General features: G+C 58.2%; 7 protein-coding genes across 7 annotated transcripts; 2 read left to right on the plus strand and 5 right to left on the minus strand.

The window, feature by feature from the left end:
* Nucleotides 1-1,691: 1,691 nt before the first annotated feature.
* Nucleotides 1,692-4,200, plus strand: BKCO1_550009 (sugar transporter; the record flags this gene model as incomplete). Its single annotated transcript, XM_020277366.1, has 9 exons — nt 1,692-1,708; nt 1,763-1,864; nt 1,926-2,191; nt 2,253-2,412; nt 2,462-2,749; nt 2,804-2,907; nt 2,966-3,537; nt 3,624-3,801; nt 3,929-4,200. The coding sequence occupies 9 exons, from the start codon at nt 1,692-1,694 to the stop codon at nt 4,198-4,200; spliced, it is 1,959 nt and encodes a 652-aa protein (XP_020127101.1).
* Nucleotides 4,201-5,024: 824 nt separating this feature from the next.
* BKCO1_5500010 (multidrug transporter) lies at nt 5,025-6,868 on the minus strand (the record flags this gene model as incomplete). The annotated part of the gene is made up of 2 exons (XM_020277299.1): nt 5,025-6,555; nt 6,756-6,868. 2 exons carry the CDS (start codon nt 6,866-6,868, stop codon nt 5,025-5,027), a joined length of 1,644 nt encoding a protein of 547 aa, XP_020127128.1.
* Nucleotides 6,869-7,914: 1,046 nt separating this feature from the next.
* On the minus strand, nt 7,915-9,338 carry BKCO1_5500011 (adenosine kinase; the record flags this gene model as incomplete). Its single annotated transcript, XM_020277300.1, has 4 exons — nt 7,915-8,406; nt 8,464-8,805; nt 8,868-9,021; nt 9,079-9,338. The coding sequence occupies 4 exons, from the start codon at nt 9,336-9,338 to the stop codon at nt 7,915-7,917; spliced, it is 1,248 nt and encodes a 415-aa protein (XP_020127129.1).
* Nucleotides 9,339-10,109: 771 nt separating this feature from the next.
* BKCO1_5500012 (telomerase activating protein est1) lies at nt 10,110-12,994 on the minus strand (the record flags this gene model as incomplete). The annotated part of the gene is made up of 7 exons (XM_020277301.1): nt 10,110-11,084; nt 11,135-11,706; nt 11,755-12,354; nt 12,405-12,576; nt 12,646-12,772; nt 12,821-12,907; nt 12,966-12,994. 7 exons carry the CDS (start codon nt 12,992-12,994, stop codon nt 10,110-10,112), a joined length of 2,562 nt encoding a protein of 853 aa, XP_020127126.1.
* Nucleotides 12,995-13,696: 702 nt separating this feature from the next.
* On the plus strand, nt 13,697-14,878 carry BKCO1_5500013 (c2h2 type zinc finger domain protein; the record flags this gene model as incomplete). The annotated part of the gene is made up of 3 exons (XM_020277302.1): nt 13,697-14,047; nt 14,099-14,188; nt 14,243-14,878. 3 exons carry the CDS (start codon nt 13,697-13,699, stop codon nt 14,876-14,878), a joined length of 1,077 nt encoding a protein of 358 aa, XP_020127127.1.
* Nucleotides 14,879-15,506: 628 nt separating this feature from the next.
* On the minus strand, nt 15,507-17,222 carry BKCO1_5500014 (mfs multidrug transporter; the record flags this gene model as incomplete). The annotated part of the gene is made up of 1 exon (XM_020277303.1): nt 15,507-17,222. One exon carries the CDS (start codon nt 17,220-17,222, stop codon nt 15,507-15,509), a length of 1,716 nt encoding a protein of 571 aa, XP_020127124.1.
* A 1,016-nt stretch (nt 17,223-18,238) lies between these two features.
* BKCO1_5500015 (uncharacterized protein) lies at nt 18,239-19,018 on the minus strand (the record flags this gene model as incomplete). The annotated part of the gene is made up of 2 exons (XM_020277304.1): nt 18,239-18,443; nt 18,513-19,018. 2 exons carry the CDS (start codon nt 19,016-19,018, stop codon nt 18,239-18,241), a joined length of 711 nt encoding a protein of 236 aa, XP_020127125.1.
* Nucleotides 19,019-19,444: the final 426 nt, after the last annotated feature.

The raw sequence follows: 19,444 nt of genomic DNA on the forward strand, positions 1-19,444 counted from the left end.
AGTTTTGCTGACCTCTTGGCGACAGTTTCAGCGTCTTGAGAGACGAGCTTATCTGCCGCAGTGCATCTTACGTTTGCATCGCCTTGACGAGAAGTGCTGCCAGCAGATTGTCCACTGACCACCCATGGCTCGCCTGCTCTCGATCAGCGCGCCAGAATAATAATGCCTACGCCGGCGTATTACAGCCCCTCATCAATGGTCCTGCGGGAGCACTGCGATATCAGCAAACGATCATCGTGATCATGTGGTCTGGCTACCAGGGAGGTGCACACATAAAGAGAACAGAGGCATGCCGGATCCAGCATTCCGGCCGGGGAAGGCTAAAGGCGGGTTGCTGGAGAATGGACAGCGCCACCACCGCCCCGCGGGGCTCCCTTCCGTCCCGTCAAGCAAAGCCATGCTAACTGCTGAGGGCCAAGTGCGCATCTTTTGACGAAAACGTGGGCAGTGACTGCGGAACTGCTGATTGGTGCGAAAGAGCCGGGGGAGAAGGGCTGGACATGGAGGGCGCGGGAAGTAGTGGATTGCATGGGCATTCGGCAATCGGGTTCGCCAATTTGCTGCACGTCCGCCGTGCTTGCTGCCATACCCCCGACGGTGGAGTGACAAGGCGGGGGAGAGGGTGCTCCAGCGTCTGCGTGCACCACGCTCTCGCTCCTAGAGGCTGCATACACCTTCCCTGGAATCGGCCCCAGGGCCGTCTTGCCGGTAGATAGAACCTCTGCTTGTGCGACTCGAAGCCGTGTTCCGGGGTTGGATGACACGCGAGAAAGTACCTAAGCAGTACATAGCACCAACAAGGCTCCCCTCAGCTGGGCTCCCCCGCAGCAGACTAACGCACCACCGCAAGCGGGCAGGGGACGACGCGGCTCGCCTTAGCCCCAAACCTTTTTCTCAACCACACCCGCATGAACTATTCAAACCTGCACCCAGGACGCCACCTGCCTGTCGTTTGAGCAACCAATGCTCGCCGTCGAGCACATCCCGACCTGCAGCAATCCGGGCTGTCCTCGTGACTCGTGTGAGCCCCCATGACTGCCGCCTCCCGTACCACAAGCGAGCCGTGAGATACGTCTATTACGCGCGCCGAGCATTCTGGGGCGTGGAGGCGCCGCCAGCTCGCCGGGGATGCGCCAGGGGGGTCCTGCAAGTAATGCGAGCCCTCGCTTTCGGGTGAACAAGGCATCACGAACCAAGTCTAGACAAGGCAGGACAAGATTTGCTGTGAAGGCCTTGTCCAGATGAGCTTAGCCAATCCTTGTCTCATTCAGCCGTGCCCCTCTTCATGTCACGAACACAAAACAGCCGTGGCGAATCGTGAGATGGCACGACGTTGCACAATCCATCTGCTTCCAGGTCTGGCGAGCTCTTTGGCTTGTTTAAACAGCCGTTGTCCGCCCCGGGAGTACGGCAGCGAGACCGAGTATCATACCCTTGCTCACCAACCAATCTTTCTCTGCCATCCCAAGAGCGGGGCCCCCCATTTTTTTCTCAGCGCGTGCTGTTGGTGAGTGATGACCCCGATCCCGAATCCGTCAATGGTTCCATTCCGCCAATCTGCGGGGTCGGAGTCGGGGCCCAGCTCACTCATAGAACTGCTCTGATGCTGCTATATATTGTCTGTACCGCACGAGTACTGATCGTCTTTCAGAAACTCACAGTTCGTGTCACCGAAGCTCAGCTGATGCATCATGGACCCCAAGGAAGAGTGAGAAATCCAGGAAGCATATTGAAAGTTGGAGCATGCTGACCATTACTTCAGCAAGCGCGACAGTGCCGCAGGCATCCACCATGAGCACGCCCTGGTTCCCGAACGTACACGGAAGCAAAGCGTTGTCGAGCTCCCCGAGAATACGTCTGGAGAGTAGGCGACCATCATTAATAGGCCAACTGTTACAACTGCTGACCGCATCTCTCTGCCACAGAGTCAAGAACCCTCTCGCCGGTATCCCTGTCCCACAGCTTCTGAATGAAGTCGACGCATGGGCCGAGAAGAACGACCTAAATGACATCCTCCCGCTGCTCCGTAAAGGCGCCCTGATCGCTCGCGACCCGAATGGCTTCGAGGACGTTGACGAGCTGGACGAGGCGGATAAAGAGGCCATCCGGCACGAACGCACACACAGGTGGAGCCACCCTTGGTCGCTGTACTTCACCATCATCCTGAACTCGGTCGCCGCCGCTATCCAAGGTTCGTCTCTCGCATAAGATGCTTTGGTACCGGACAGACGGTGCTTAACTGCTTGATACAGGCTGGGATCAGACCGGTTCCAATGGAGCAAATCTCGCCTTCCCAGACGAGTTCGGCATATCAACCAGGCCAGAGGTCTGTGGACCCCAAGGCACATGTGAGAAGAACGAATGGATCGTAGGCGTTGTCAATTCAATGCCCTACATAGCCATCTGGCTCTTGTATGTCCCTCTCGTCAATGCTGGCCGACTCTACCTAACAGACAGGCAGTGCGGCGTGGATCTCCGACCCCTTCAATGACTTCATTGGCCGTCGCGGGACCATCTTTCTCGGCGCCATCTTCTCGCTCATAGCTCCGTTCGGCATGGCTGTTACCCAGAATTGGGGGCAGCTTATTGCCTGCCGTATACTGCTCGGCATCGGAATGGGTCTGAAGGAAGTCACCGTTCCCGTCTTCTCAGCCGAGACTGCACCGGCCATCGTCCGCGGTGGTTTGGTCATGAGCTGGCAGCTCTGGACGGCTTTTGGCATCTTCTTGGGCACTTGCGCCAACCTTGCGTAAGCCTCTCCAATCCGTTCGCGCCAAAAGCTTGGTGTAACTGACCAGTGCAGCGTGTACCGCGTCGGACGCATTGCCTGGCGCTTGCAGCTTGCCAGCGCCTTTATTCCAGCTGTACCGCTCGTCCTCGGCATTTGGTTCTGTCCCGAGTCCCCCCGTAAGTATCCACGCACGACCGCCTGCACCCACCGCCGCCGCTCACACAAACTTTCAAGGTTGGTACCTGAAAAAGAAGAAGTACAGGAAGGCGTACAATTCCCTCCTCCGTCTCCGCAGGACCCCACTCCAGGCCGCTCGCGATCTCTACTACATCAACGCGCAGCTCGAGTTCGAGGAGGAGCTCGTCCGGGAGTCTGGTCTCACCAACGCGAACAACATCGCGACGCGTTTCCTCGAACTGTTCACCATCCCCCGCGTCCGACGCGCGACGCAGGCGTCCGGCATCGTCATGATAGCCCAGCAGATGTGCGGCATCAACATCATGTCCTTCTACTCGAGCACCATCTTCGAGCAAGCCGGCGCCAGCACCTTCGGCTCGCTCATGGCCACCTTCGGCTTCGGCCTCATCAACTTCCTGTTCGCCTGGCCGGCCGTCTGGACGATCGACACGTTCGGCAGACGCGGCCTGCTGCTCTTCACTTTCCCGCAGATGTTCTGGACGCTGTTGGCCGGAGGCTTCTGCTTCTACATCCCAAAGGAAAGCGACGCGCATCTCGGGCTTATTGCGTTTTTCGTGTACCTCTTCGCTGCGTTTTACTCGCCAGGAGAAGGCCCAGTACCATTCACGGTGAGTTAGTCGAGGTCGCAGACACGTCGAGAGTCCACTATCGTCACTGACACCCAGCCCCTTTTTTTCTTTTTCCCATCCACCAGTACTCCGCCGAAGTCTTCCCCCTAAGCCACCGCGAACTCGGCATGTCCTGGGCGGTCGCCACCAACAACTTCTGGGCCAGCGTCCTGAGCATCACCTTCCCGCGGCTGCTCGGCGCCTTCCAGCCGCAGGGCGCGTTCGGCTTCTACGCCGGCCTCAACATCGTAGCATTGGTTCTGAGTACGTGCCAAGTATCCCTTCTTCTTCTTCTTCTTCTTCTTCTTCTTCTTCTTCTTCTTCGTTCTTCCTCGTGTTCTTATATATATTCCTTCTCCTTTTGCTCACCCACAAAAAAGAAACCGCAAAGTCTTCCTCTTCCTCCCCGAAACCAAACAGCGCACCCTCGAGGAGCTCGACTACGTCTTCGCCGTGCCCACCCGCACCCACGCCCGCTACCAGCTCTTTGAAGTGCTGCCCTGGTGGACGAGGCGCTACGTCCTGTGCTTCTGCCGCCGCCGCAAGGGCTCGATGCCCGCGCCCGCGCCCGAGCTGTACCACTTTGATAACGACGGGCGGGGGGCGGGGGGCGGGGAAGACGACGACGGGGTACCGTGGTACGGTGGATGGTGGTGGCGATGATGATGTCGAGGCTAGGCGGCATGTCACGAAGATGGGTTGATCGGATGGGATGGGATTGCTGCGTGTTGTGTTGCATCGAGTGTCGTGTACGTCGTGTGGATGGGGTGAGGGAGGGATGTGTGGAGCGAGGTAGGTAGGACGAGACAGGGAGAGCGGGGTGGGCGAGGTAAGCAGAGCGGGACAGAGAGGGCGAGGCGAGGTGGGGAAAGGAAAGCAAGTCGTGGTGTGGACTGCAATGGAGCGCGCGCGCGCGGGAGGATTGCATTTCGTCGAGGGCGGGCGGTTTTTTCCAGGTTGATGTCATGGCTCCTCCACCGCGCACAGTGGATCGGGGAAGAAAGTTGATGTACGACTATCCTCTTCCGATATATGGGGCAATCGAGGCAAGTATTCGGACGTAGATTCAGATATGAACAAACTATTGCCATAAGCAACCGCAGCATGTGTGCAAACAGAGATGTGGATTTCAACACACCCTTTTTTCCCCCACCTAGTCGGTGAAAGTAGATATCCGAACGTAGTGTAGGATTAAACACAATTTCATCATGAGTAGCCGAAGCAGATGTCCGGGCATAGATGCGAGTGTTGAAGCTGTGAAAACGCATCCGCAAACTGGACCCCACCACCCACGCACACGAGATATGTATGTGGGTCAATTGATTCTCCAACACACTGTGCTCCCGTCTAATTCGCAGTCGTCATGCTCATAAAATTCTGTCCAAAGGTCATAAACGCCATACCAGCGACCTCACATCCCGCCCGACGACAAACACACGCCCAAAGTTACGTCCTTCTACATCTCAGCCCCGACAGCCACTTCACACTCAAAGCGTCCGATCCGACGAAGAAGACCCCACCACCGCCACCACCCCTCGTCCATTCTCATACATCGCCTCCCCAATAAACGGACTCCTCGCCCTAATCGCCCCACCCTTCCACACCAACACGACCGGCGCGAAGCTCAGCCCCACCGCCACAAACGCCAGCAGACAGCCCGCCCAACGCAAACCGAGCCGCGCATACAGCGCCTGCTCGGCGAGCGGCAAGAAAGCGCCGGTGAGGTTCTCGCCGAAGGCGACGCCGGCGAGGGCGCTGGCGGCGTAGCGCGAGTACGCGTCCTCGACGTAGTTGCTGGCGGCGGTGACGACGGTGAAGATGCCGGCGCCGACGAGGACGAGCCCGGCGGTGGGGGCGAGCCAGTGGAGCGCGGGCAGCGCGGTCCAGGCGTAGAGGAAGAGGCCGCCGGCGAGGCAGAGGAACGAGGCCGGCACCGCGAGGTAGAGGCGGGCTTCGGGGAGGAAGGTTTCTTCTTCTTCTTCTTCTTCTGCTCCTCCGACTCCGACTCCGTTCTCCGCCGCCTTCTCGCTGTCTGGGGACTGGCACTCGGTCGTTTTGGCGGATGATGATGTTGTGAAGTACCACGCGTCCTGCACCGGCGCGCCGACGACGAGCCCGAGCGTGACGCCGGTGAGCAGGCCCGCCTGGACGACGCCCGAACGCCAGCTCTCCCAGCCGTACAGCTCGCCGTAGACGCGCGGGATGCTCTGGGTGAAGAGCAGAGCGTTGCCGAAGCAAAAGGCGGACCACAGCGTGCTGCACGCCACCAGCGGCTCGGTCGTCAGCATGCGCAGCGGGCGGCCGACGGCGTCCTGGAGGAGCGCGACGATCGAGAGGTGGTGCTCTTCTTCTTCGCCTTCGGCACGGACGTCCTGGCGGCCGGTGGAGTGCCGGACCGAGGCGGCGCGCCGGGAGAGGATGACGCTGCCGCGGGTTTCGGGGAGGGCGAGGTAGGCGATGGGGACCAGGGCGGCGTAGACGGCGAGCTGCCACCAGCAGACGTAGCGCCAGCTGAGGCCTCCTTTGCCGACCCCTTCTTTTCCTTCGTCATCGACGTTGGCCCCCCAAACCGTTCCGCCCCCGGCCACCGTCCCGGCCATCAGCCCACCAACCAGCGCCCAGATGTACAGCGCGACGGGCAAGCTGCGCGCGCGGGGGCCCGCCCATACGTCGCCGACGATACCGCCAGTGACGTTCTGCAGCACACCTGCCGCGCCGCCGCTCAGGACGCGGATGGCAACAAGGAGGGGGTAAGCTCCGCCTGGGGCAAGGGCTTGTGGGATGGTGGAGAGGGCGAGAACGAGCACGCAGAGGATGTATGGTGTTCGCACGCCGTAGCGCGTCTCCATGAGAGGGAGCAGAAGCAGAGGGACAACGCCGGCGGACAGCGTCCATGCGAAGATGGGGTAGTATGTCGGCGGGATGGTGCGGCTGGAGTCCGGCGGGAGGTGGAAGGTCGCGGTTAGGAGTGGGGCTGTGGGCGCGAGAGCTGTGCCTGACAGGCCGGAGAGGAAGGTTCTGTTGGTGAAGAAGGAATGGGACGGGTTGTGAGTTTTTTGGTAAATTCTGAGAGATGGCAACGCTTTGTGGGTGGGACGGGGGCTGTTGGAGACGGGGAGAACGGCATGGGAGTGTTGTGAGGGACAAGAGAGAATACGCTCAAAGGATTTTAAAGAGGATATTCATGCTGGAGATGGTACTGAGCGAGGAAAACGTACATGGAGCATGCGAGAAGAGTGACGCGCCATTTCCTCGAAGAAGGCCAGTTGAAAGGGTTCTCAGGGTCGGCCGGGCCGTCCCACGTAACGATGCTCTTCTCGGAGTGAGACATTGGTGGACTGTGGAGAACGGGGTGGCCGCCATTCTCAGGGTCGGTCCTGGCGTGAAAGGCTATCTCTTCACGGTCGCACAGATAGGATGGTTGCAGCGGGTGTCGGCCTCGATTTCCCTGCTCTTGATGTACGGCCGTTTTCCGGGTCCCGTCTCGCTGGGAAGCGAACGTTGGACGTGCCATTTCCTGTTGCTGCAGACCTTACATGGAGGCCCGAGGCCGCTTAAGTGCCAACTCCCCGTTGTCTGACCGCTATTCGAAGACCCATATGGGAGCGGGTCGCCGACTGTGTTAGTACCAGTAGTGCCCTTGGGAGTGTCGGAGAGGTCGCAAAGTAGACACAGAGGCCGTCGAGGGCAAGGCTGCGGCATGATGGAGCGGGCTTTGGCTGCCATGGCGTCGAGGGGGAAGCGTAGCCATGGCGCGCCCGTAGCAGCTTGTTGACATCATCGTCTCTGGGCGCTTCTTGACGCGGCGGCGATTGCGTAAAAGAAAATGTGTCGGCGTCCAGGCCGGTTCAAACGTGTCGGCGGGAGATCCGCGCCAAGGACGGTGATGAGGTGATAGGTTGACACACTGACCGGGGGCCATGTGAAAGCTGATTCACGCAAGCCGCCGCACCTTGCCTCTTGGGGAAAGACGTCGTGGCTCACTTAGTCATAGCGAAACACCTCCGCCATAGCGCCCTTTCTGTGCAGTTGACTCGTTGAATTCTTGTACATTGGAACAGCAAACACCACAGCTCTTGGTAGGCTTTCCTGGTGCATACGTCGATATCCTAATCCGCACCCTGTCCATCGTTTTCAGTGAAGTTGATTCATCGACCATAAGTCGTCTTCTCCAGACCGTTTTCCTTTCCAAGAAAAGTCCTTTGTTGAAAACGCCCTGATAACGCTCCGTTCCACATGCATAAGAAGCAATAAAAAATAGTCGTTCCCCTGCTCTTCTCTCTCCAACGAGAAAGAGAGGGGTCTAGGCTCATGATTTTGTTGAAAACACGAGAATCCCTGATCAGAAGCGCCTGCGCTGCATTCGGTCCATTTCACTCAAGCAGACTTGGAGTAGCTCTGCTTGGGGAAGGGGTACGACGGGCCGAGCTCCTGGATGCTGAGCTTGGCGAGCCACTGGCCCATGTCGATGCTGGTCTCGAGATCCTTGCCCTGGACGACACCCGCCACGAAGCCGCCGGCGAAGGCATCGCCCGCACCGTTGGTATCGTTGATCTGGTCCTTGCTGATGGCGTGGACGGGGAACTGCTTGACCTCGGCCTCGCCGCCCTCCTTGCCGATGGCCACCACCGTGGGCTCGGTGCCCTGGGTGATGATGACGGTGCGAGGGCGGGACTTGTTGGCCTTGGGCAGCGCCGCCATGAGCTTGGCAATGGCCGGGATGTCCTTGGTGTCGTGGCCGTTGTTCTCGGCCCAAGCGAGCGCCTCGGTCTCGTTGCCAATAACGTAGTCCCAGTAGGGAGCCGTCTGGGCAAGCTGGTCCTTGAAAAACTGGGGGATGAACGGAGCAGAGAGGGAGAGGATGAAGACCTACAAGCCAGGCAGCATTAGTGTCGCGCACTCAGCCATCGCCGTGGGAAATCGTACCTTGTTCTTCGCAGCAGCCTCCTCAGCCAGGGCCAGGATGGCGGGCACGCAGACCGTCAGGTGGTAGCCACCAACGTAGTAGACCTTGGCGGCCTCGACGAGGCTCCAGATCTCGGGCTGCTTCAAGTGCTCGATCTTGTAGTGGTTGGCAGCAGCCAGGTCGGTGCACATGCTACGGTTGTGGCCGGTGATGATGACGCCGCAGCGGCCGGTGGGCTGCTGCTCATCGTAGCGGTACTCGACGCGAAGGCCGACCTGCTTGACAGTGTCCTTCAGGGTCTCGGAGTACTTGTCCTTGCCGACGCAGCCGATGTAGACGGCAGAGTTGGGAGGGAGGATGTACTGCGGGAGAGCTTGCGCGTCAGTGGGGAGCGCTCTGGCATCAGATCAAGGTGCCCACGTACCTGAGCGCCTCTTGCCGTGTTCTGGGCGGCGCCGCCGGCGATAAGCTTCGCATCGTAGTTCTGAAGCAAGTCGTCGTACAGGCCCATGTGCTTCTCCTCGGCGAGGATGGCGTCGTTGGCCTTCAGGCCGTACTTCTCGAGGAGCTTCTCATTGCTGCGCAGAGTTCATCGTCAGCCATTGGGCATGCGGGACTTGTCGCGAACAGCTTACCCGACGGCCTGGATGTCGAGGAGAGGGTTCTCCAAGCAGAGGAGCTCGTAGTTGCCGGTGGAAGCCATTGTGTAGTGACGGGATGTGTGGATGGATTGCGGAGAGAGGCGGATGGCGGGGTGCTTCGAAGAAATCGGAGGGGCTGCTGCTGTCCAAGCCCAAAAAAAGCGCCGACGCCCCGCTTCGGCCCATTGCGGTGCTCGGAGCATAGTCGGCGCCTTCTTCGACACCAGAGCGCGCGGCATAAGCATGCTTGTCATCTTGAATCGGCAACAGGATGAGATTGTGACCGAGAGGCGTACATCCGCATCGCGACTACAATTGCGTGCTTTTGAATGCTTGGGCAACAGCGTCCCGTGATGTCATACGACGCTTCCCGTTGTCCACATGGCTCGTCATGGGCAATTGACCAATGCTCTACGCCTCGAATATTCCGAGCAGCTGTCACTTGTCCCCTGTACCTGCATTGCGCATGCCACAGTTCTTGACACTCCGCGCAAGTGCGACGCCACATCTACTTCCTCCCGGTCCCATTTCACCAGATGGCGCAGCTCCTACGATTGCAATTTCACTGCCTCAACTGGAAAGTTACTACTGCTCGGATCAATTTGCTAAGTAAAAGTCAAGGCCCAACGATCAAGGCACTAGAGAGTGATATGCAATATGCGTGCGAACGACAAAGACTGTGTCCGTGGTCAATTTGGCCCTCCTCTTCGCTCCGTTCCCAAGAAACATAGATTGGCACGTCCGAGTCCTACTGCTCAATGTGTGCCAGAGCAGGGCGTCCAACTGACAGCTGCGTCGCCCGAGGCTGGCAACATCTTCGTGGGCAGCACCGACTGCTACACGAGCTGCTCCGACGCTAACCTAAGTCGCGGGTGGTGACAATAACCACGCGGCATTTTACCAACCACCCACTTCAAAACTCGGTTAAACGGAGGTGAGCGGTTCATTCCTGATGTGGCGTCAAAACAATAATGTGTGGCTTCCGAATGACTCCAGCTACGTCTGTAGCGAAAGCCATGTCTCCATCAGCCGCCCAGTCCATTCGGTGGGGTGTGTGTGAATGATCCGCGGCTGCGGCTCAGATCCGTTCCCCATACACCACTGCCGCTACCCCAGGGATCGTTGCCGAAAGCCGAAGGACTGGCAGTCTGGTCGTGGGGGTATGGACTCAAGTTCAGCTCATGGGGAGCTCCTTGGACCTGGCCCGTGTAACCACTGCTGGATCCAGGAACATAGTTGCCATGAAACTGGAAATTACTCGATAGAGGACTGTCATAAGGCGCAGTGAACGGATCGGCCATTGAACCGGAGCGGCTTTGTTGGACTGGACCCTGACCGCCCCACGAAAAAGTATTCATCGAGTTGCTGAGGGACGCGTGACGAGAATGGCTGATGCTGCGGCGACCCAGAGCTGCGCTGGTCACATTGAGGCCTGGGGGTGCGGCAGGGGCTGTTTGCATATGCGACTCGTAAGTTTTGCTCCAGATGTCAGATGTATTCGGTAGAGACGGAAGCGAAGGCAGATTTCGCATGGCAGGGGACGCAGTAGAATTACGGTGGTGCACGTCGGGAGTGCAGGAAGCTTGGCTGTAATTCCGGACCATGTTGACAAATTCCCCGACAGTCACAGGAGTGATGCCATAAGAGTGGTCGTCGATCAAGGCCGTGTCCTCGAACGTCTGCTCCGGTGGCGTTGGAGGTATGTTTTCGTCCTCCTCAGGAAGAGGATCCAATCCGTCGTCAGGGCCGAGAAGTTCATCCACCATACGATTCATCGCAACATCCTTGGAAATGGCAACAGAAGCAGTCTCCGACGGAGCAACACCGTGAGAAATTTGGTCATCTGTGACCGGGCCATTGGGCTCTCCACGCGGGATTTCGATCGGGATTTCCACAGGAGCAACGGGTTCGGCCTTCTGCTCTGTGCTGGGCATGAGCTGAGACGGGATGCCAGCTTCTTGGTAGACAAAGCGAGTTCCCACGAGAGCCAAAGGCGCAGTCTGGTTGCATATTAGCATCTCGACGGTTCTAATGCATGATTCTCACCGACCTGGTCCTGGGTCAACTGAAGTCCATCGACAAGAAAATCGCGGATGCGCATCAGCATCTCCACATTGGGGTGGTTCCGTTCCAAGCCTTCGTCGGAACACTTCGGCTTCAGCCCCTCACCGAGGTACCATATTTTCCTCGTTCTTTCCGTTACCAATGGTTGGAAGCCAATTGTGTCAACATCCTCCTCTAGCATGTATTGCTCCATAGGAAGCCGGCCAGGTTCGAAGGCCGAGACGAGCAAGGTCAACGTCTCAGCATAGGCCTTCCACATCTCTTGAACCTCCACCTTAGAGACGGATCCTTCAAACCCTTCGATGTCGGCGGAGAGGATTTGCCAGGTGTTCATAAACCAGGCGCTGTATAGGCGAAGTCCAGGCAGGATTCGACGTGCGACTGCTGTAACTTTGTCGGACAGTTGCTGGGATTGGTCGTCCTCGTCACCGTTGACATCTTCTCCGGTCAACAGCTCGAGCTCAGGTTGAAGGGTCTGAAGCAGGGAAAAGAAGGTCTTGACGTTCAGACGAAGGAAGAAAAAGTAAGAGCGCAGGTTGTGTGGTTCCGTGTGGCCACCTATGATGGTCAGTGCAAGGTCGAGATAATTCTGAGGCACAAACTCACTTTGAAGTTGCTCCGATGCAAAATACTCGGCCGCAACATTGACCAAAACAAATTTCTGCAAGAGTCCGTCCAAAGATCTTTCCTTCAACTCAACTGCCAGTTGGCTCAGGACCTCGCTCTCCAGTTCATCGTGGCCGGCGAACTCTTCTCCCTTGTAACACTTGCTGTGCAAACGCACGAACCAAGAAATCAGAGCGCGGTTGGCACCGGTCCCTTCGCGGTTAGCCTGTCTATTGATAAGCTCTCCTTTATCCCAAGCCTGAATGACTTTCTTGAACTCCAGTTCCAGATTGTTCTTTGCAGCTGGATGTGGTTCTTTCGTGGCAAGGGAACGATAAAGGTGGTATGTTGCGCGGAAATGACTGCCGTCCGCAAGCGCAATGACTGCTTGCTGGTTGTGCGATATGCCAGATTCGGGGTATATCGAGGTTGCAAGACCGTAGTATCCAACAGCATAACTCCAGTTGCGGTCCTTTTCTTGTCTCTGAAGCTCGCGGTAGCGTGAGAGGTCGCCGAGATAGATGATGGTCTGGTAAAGCGACATTTTGACTTGATGCTTGATTTCTGCCGAAACATTCCGAACGGGGCTCTCGCGGGAGACTGAACATGATTAGTGTCATACGACATGATGACTGCAGCAAACAACGCACTGTCGCTCTTCCATGTTCTGGCAATGTCGCGTAGTTCGGGGATTCCTCCAAAGGTGCGATCCAAGCGGAGAATGTATTGACGGTAGAAACGCTGGCTGGCTTTGATAAACTCAAGGTATTGCTTCGTGACGAGACGTGTTTCAACGGCCTTGTTCTTGCCTTCCTTGTTCAGCTGTTCGCAAAACGAGTGCGTTAGCACAGTCCGACGGCCCTTCGGCCCAGGGCGATTCCGCGCGCGTACCGAGCTCAGCTGCTTTCGGAAATTGACATTGACCTTGCTGTGGGCGGCCCACAGCAGGGTCTCGATTTTCTGCTCGGAAGCATATTTGAAGTCGGCGAATATGGTGTTTTCGCACGCGACGCGGAAGCTGGGGCCCGATTAGCGGCGCGGAGGAAATGGAGAGCGTATGGCGCACTCGGTGAGAAGAGAAATTATCTCTCCATGACGGGTGTTTCGCTGGGCGAGCTTGGCGTTCAAGTCCTGCTCGGTCTTACGAGCGAGCCTATGACCGGTGTTCAGCAACATGGCTTCGGGCGTGGCAGAGGTATGGGGCGGCGCACGTCGCGGCTTGCTCGGCGGATGGGGCCATGCCTCGGGCGGTGGGGGCAGCTCATATATAAGACCTTGCGGTCGGCCACCTCTAGGTCAAAAGTCGACGGAACGGAAGTGCGGGCGTGCGTGGGAGCCGTCACAATCCATGCCGCAGTCTCCCTGGAGCACGCAACAACAGGCAGCGGCGGGGCGTAGAGAGGCGAAGCGCGGGCGCGGGCGCGGGCGCAGCGACAGTGGCGGGCGGCGGCGGGGCGGGCGAGACGGCCGGGGGAGAGGAGGGTGTCGGAGCTGCGCTGGGAAGGGCAGCAGCAGCAGCTTTGACTGCGAGAGGAGCCGCGGCGCGGGCGTTGGGTCACGGACGTGGGTGAGCAGCGGAAGATGAATGACTGGAGGAAGCTCTCGCAAGCGAACCAGAGCCGCGCCGGCTCGCCGGGGCCCAGCTCCAGGGACCAACCAAGCACCAAGCACCACATCATCCTCCGCAAGCAGTCGCTGCCATAAATACGCCCTCCACGAGCCGCTACAGCTGGCCCGGCGCTTGCTCTTCGCAGTCGGGCCCCCTTCTCCAGGCCGCTGCCCAACCCGCAACTTGCCCGTCTGCGCCGCCGCGCCTGCTGTCTGGATTGCCATCCGAAACACCATTAATCTTACCCAACGGTCGCACCGCGCCGTGCTATTGACAGGGTCCCGCGGCACCGTCCAGCCTGGAATTCCGCTCTTGCTCGCCTGGCGACAACCCATGGCCAAACGCTCACGCGCGGGGTCTGCCTCGCCCGAGCCAGAAGCAAACCAGCCGCACACAGGCGCTGCCGCCTCTGAGCCCGCCGCGCCGCATGTCGTCAAGTACGTCCATGTCGACTCGGCCGACGCTTCCCGCTCGCCAACGGCCGTCATGGAGTGTCAGCTTCCGGGCCACGCACCGCTCGAGTTTGCTACCTATGAAGATTACGATGTCCATTACCACAAGACTCACGTGAACCGCTGCTCAGAGTGCAGGAAGAACTTCCCCTCGGACTTGATATTGGGTCTGCACTTCGCCGAGGTCCATGATCCCATTAATGACGCTCGTAAGGCAAGGGGCGAGAAGATCGTAAGTCGTAATTTCCAGGAACCACCTAGCGTGTATTAACCCGCTCACAAGTACGCTTGCTTTGCCGAAGACTGTGACAAGAAGTGCTCCACGCCGGCCAAGCGTAGGATGCACATGGTGGCAAAGCACCAGTTCCCAGAGGTTGGTCTGAGCCGCTCCTTCCTCACAGCCTTCATTCAACTGATATGTAGTTAGGAATATGACTTTGCTATAATCAAGGATGGCATTAACGGCCGTAGCTCCATGCTTCGCAGCAGCAGGAAGGACATCTACACCCGCAATTCGAACAAGCCAGCGGCCGGAAAAGCAAGAGCGAAGGCAGAAATGACCAAGGCTGATGAGAAGAAATCCGCCAAGACTCACATCATCTTCAACGACGATGGCAGTACTCCCCAGAGCACCCAGCTGAAGTTGGAGCAAACGCAAGAACCATCGGATGCGATGGATGTCGTTTGCCCGACTAGCGATGATCCATCTGTTCCAAACACGGTTCAGGACGTAGAGATGGTGTCCCATGAGAACGAGCACCCGAGCGGTTTGTCAGCTTCCAAGCACGCCACAAAGCTTCCACCCTCTACCCTTGCCAAAGATGCTCAGCAGAAAGGAAAGGAAAAGGACGTCAATAACAAGGGTGAACAGCACGGAGATACCACAGGTATAGGCAATGCTCGTGACGGTGCCGTGTTTTCACCCCGAGCTGTTGATGACGTGTCTGATGCTATGGAAGGCCTCACCAAGTCCATGTCCTCTCTCAAATTTGTTCCGCCCAGCATCCGCTTTGGTCGAGGCGGCGGTAGAGGGAAGGGCCGGGGAGGCTTTGCCAAAGGCTAAGTACTGCGTCAGGCCATGTTACACGGAAGCTCAACAGTTCATCACAGATCGTCTCACAAGCTCAACCCGAGTAATTTGTCTGCATGCCCCGACGTTACAGCTCATTGTCGACGTTGGTCGTACAACGTGCTTGGACATTAAGCTTCGCGGCATATTATGAAACTCATGGCATGCAGCACGGAATATATTTAGGACAACTCCGCCCGGGTAGAGCTACGTCAGTGACAAACAAGGTTATAGTGGCGCACGACAGAGTGCGCTCCGTGAGTTACTCTCTTATTGGGTTTTCACGATCCTGGAAAGAAAGCAAAGAAAAAAAGAATCAATCTTGATGGGCAATTTCTTATGCCGAGACGATTAATTTCTGGTTGTTTACTCCGCTCTAAACGGAGCTTAAGAAAGCACATCTAGTGAATGTATTAGAACCTTCTCTTCCCATTATCTTTCTTTCCCATACCACGCTATGCATTTGATGATGTTCCCAAACGAACTCCGTGATTTTCCAACCAGCCCGCATTAATGTATGTAAAACAGCATCATCGTCCTCAAGCGCTCCAAATCTAGCCATTTCTTGACCCCGTCTCACACCTGTACGGTTGGCCCTTATCCGCCACCACGCGTCATCGACTCAGCCGCCCGCGGCAAACTGACTCTTCGCCCTCAGCACCTTGCCGTACTTCCACAAGATCACCGGCGCGGGCAGACCCAGGACGACGCCGATGAGACCGAGCAACGTGTTCCCCCAGCCGTCGTCCAGCGCCTGGTACATGTACGGGGCGAAGAGGGGGAAGCCGAAGCCGGCCAGGGAGCGCAAGACGGTGGCGGCGCTGATGGCGCTGGCGGCGAAGCGCGTGTACGAGTCGACGAGGTACGTCTGGATGCACTGGAAGGCGACCATGACGCCGGCGGCGAAGATGGCGGCGCCGATGTCGGGCATGATCCAGTGGACCCGGGCCTGGGCCGACCAGCCGTACCACAACAGGCCGACGGGGACGAGCAGCGCGCCGGGCACCATGAGCGGGACGCGGAACTCGGGCAGGCCGACGCCGGCGTTGCGGCGCTTGAGGCGCACGTATATCTTGTCGTTGAGGCGGGCGGCGACCTGGATGCCGACGAAGAAGCCGACGGCGAGCGAGATGAAGTTGAGGCCGCCGATGGCGACGGATTCGTGGTAGGCGGTGGTCCAGAGCGAGGGGAAGGTGGAGAGCACGAGGTACATGAGGCCGTACAGGAAGGCCATGTAGGCGGCCAGGAACTGGATGATGGGCTGGGTGAAGAGCAGGCGGAAGGGGCGGACCAGCGCGACGCCGAGGACCTTGGAGATGGTCTTGTCCGAGTCGAACTCGGATCGCAGCTCCGCGTTGCCCGTCTCCTTGCGCAGCCGCGCCGCCTTCCACTTCAGCAGCACGGGCGCGTACGTCTCCTGCAGGTAGAAGAAGCCGAGGATCTGGATGGCGGCGTCGACGATGGACGTCGCCCAGAAGGCCCAGCGCCAGGTCGAGTACTGGGCGATGAAGCCGCCGGCGATGGGGCCGGCGGCGGGCCCGATGAGCGGCCCCAGGCTGTACATGCTGATGGCTTTGCCGCGCTGCTCTGGGAGGAACATGTCGGAGAGGGTGCCACCGCCGATGGCGAGGGGCGCGGAGCCGCCGAGGCCGGAAAGGAAGCGGAAGGCCATCATCTGGCCCTTGGTCTTCGCGAAGCCGCACCCAAGGTTCCAGGCCAGGTAGAATGCGTTGGCGCACTGCAAGACCAGCACTCGTCCGTAGACCTCTGAGAGCGGGCCGAGGACCAAGGGGCCAACGGCGTAGGCGAGAACGAAGATTGACAGAATGAGGGCTTCTTCGATGTCCTTGTTGACGCCGAGGTCCTTCGAGATGGCGGGGAGGGCGGGGGCGACCATGGAGGACGAGACTGGCGAGATGAAGGTGAAGGCGGAGACGACCAGGCAAGCGGCCCACTTGCGACGGATCGACCAGTTCTTCGGGTTGGCGGGGTCTTCGGGACCATCCCAGCCGACAGAGTTAGGGTCTTTTAGAGGAGCATCGCTCTTGGCCTGTTCCTTGGCGAGGTCGGCCTTCTCGACGTCCCTCACGTCGGGGATACCGTCTCGAACTTCGGGGACCTCGATACTCCCGTTGTCATCTTGGCCGTTGTCCTTCTTCTCGACTTCCGAATCGTCACCTGTGGCGGGGCGGTCTGACTCGGCGGCAGCATGGTCGTGGTGGTAGATGCTGTGATCGTCGAGGTGTTCGACGGAGTAGACGGGTTCCGGGCTTTCGGGGCGGTCCGGGCGGCTCCTGGTGCGGGAGAGTGACAAGCGACGGGGGCCCTCGTCGGCCATAATTGGTTGGCACACAAAGTTTCGGCGCAGGGCCGAAAGCTTAGCAGAGGTCAATTGCTCGGCAACGGTCTGGGAGTGGTGTCGTGCTGGGTATGAGCAGAGACAGGGGCGGCATGGCGTCAGGAGGAGCGAAGGCAGCGTATATACCAGGCTGGGTTATGCAAGCTGGACCGCTCGGACGGGTGAAGAGCCGGGGGCTGCATATTTTATTCCCGCAGCTGCGACTCCTGCGAGGCTCGAGGATGGCGAAGTCGAACGGGAAACGGAAACGCCGTGTGCCCCGCAGGAAACAACAGCATGCCTCCACGCCAGCTAGCTGCTTCCGGCCTAGTGCCGTCATGGAGATAAGCTATTTCCGTTGCCGAGCTACCGTTTCTTTGATGGCCAATCCCGCTCAGGCGCAGCTTTGTTTACCTTCGGTCATATTTGTGCACTGGGCCTTCTAGTGCGGTGTGAGAAGTGCCGATGGTGCTGACTGCAGTGAGAGCAGGCCGCCGTTGCTCAGAGACGGGTGCCTGAGCCGCATCAACCTCCGACTATTCATTTACAGCATCACAACACGAAGCAATCGACCTACAGCGATCTTTTGCGTGGGAGGTTGAGGAAATTATGCCGACCGAAATGTCGGTCCAAACGACCTTTTCATGTCCGGATGGGAATACGACTGTTAACTGTACAAATGCATCCAGATACAGGTGATTCCTTCTCTTTCGTAACCATCTCCACTGCGTGGATCCAGCCATCCGCGCTGAATCCTTCCGCCCCCACGCGACCCACCGGTGTAGTACTACGTAAGCTTGTGTCCCCCCGGAGTCTCCGACTGACCGGTCCATCTTGATTCTTGTCGTCACCGTTTGCATCACAGCAACCATCAGGAGTCATTGTTAGATCTCGTATCAGTGCTATTCAAGATTATCCAACAGACAGAGACGAACAAACCGCAAACCCGCGAAACGGGAGCAGCAGTCTTTCCACTCCACCCCAGCCATATTCGGCAAAAGCCTTGTGAGAGGAACCTACCTCCACTCACACCTCAACGTATCGCCCTTTCCAACAATGAGGAACAGCTTCTGGCCTTCCATCGGCATCGGCGCCTTCTTCTTCTTCTCAAAGTCTTTCGACATCTCGGCGAACCTCTTGAGCTGATCGCTGAACTTCAGCACAACCACCAACTTCTGCTTCTCGCTCAGCTTGCCTTTATCCAAGTCCATCAAGAGCTCCCTAAATGCGTTTAGCCCACTTCGCAGCCGCACAACGAGCCGTTTCCTGCAAACAAAACGATTACCATACCTGCTAGTGTTGGCCATCTCCATCTCGTCCTGTTTCTGTCTCTGCGGCGGCGGCGACGACAACATCGTGTTCTTGACCTTCGTGTTCCTGTTCTTTACGACGCGTCCGCTTCTGGTCTTCCTCAACTTGACTGCGGGAGCGTTGTGCACGTGGAGCAAACTGATTTTGCGGAGCTTTTCGTCGACGGCGCGGCGTGAATCCTCTTTGCGGCGATAGAGTTTGCTTGCGGTGAAGTGCTCGGCGGTGGCTGGCGTGGTGTGCGGCGAGGTTCCGTCGATGGCGCTGCTGCTGCTGTTGTTGTCGTCGTCGTTGTCGCTGGACGCGTCGTAGACGCCGATGGCGGGTTGTCGGGAAGCGCAAGTGTTGCAATGATGCTGGAAGCAGGGCGTCGTGAGAGTGATTGTGTGTTTTCCGTAGCCGAAGCGGTACTTTGGTTTGCCGCAGTTCGTGCGTCTAGAAGAAGCTTGTGAGCGTGGTGGTGATGGTTGGTGGAGCGCGGCGGTCATGGTGGGGTTGGAGTTACGGTGCGCGTCTCGGATGGATTGGGTCGGGGGACGGGGGGACGTATGTCGAGCTCAAATGGAGCTTGACGTCGGGGGACGGTGGGACGTACGTCGAGTTCAAAATAAGCTCGACTTGTGGTGGTATCGTATCCTATCGAAGGTTGTCGTCCGCCAGCGAACGGTGCGGGCCAAGCTGCCAGAGCTTTCCAAGTGAGGCGCGAAAGGTAACGAAAGTGAAGCACAAGAACTGAAGAACGCGCAGTTTGCAGAGGCAAGGTATGTAGGTGAAGCTGTTTTTACAAACATGTTGGAGCTGGGCCGACAAAGCAATTGTCTTTGCCATGTATGCGTGTCGCGGACGCGCTTTGTCTTCCGTTGTTGGAAGCTCGTCATGGGGATAAAGAAAGTTAAACATAGGTAAACCAAGAG

The sequence above is a fragment of the Diplodia corticola genome (assembly GCF_001883845.1).
Source record: "Diplodia corticola strain CBS 112549 chromosome Unknown scaffold55, whole genome shotgun sequence".
Lineage (NCBI taxonomy): Eukaryota > Fungi > Ascomycota > Dothideomycetes > Botryosphaeriales > Botryosphaeriaceae > Diplodia > Diplodia corticola.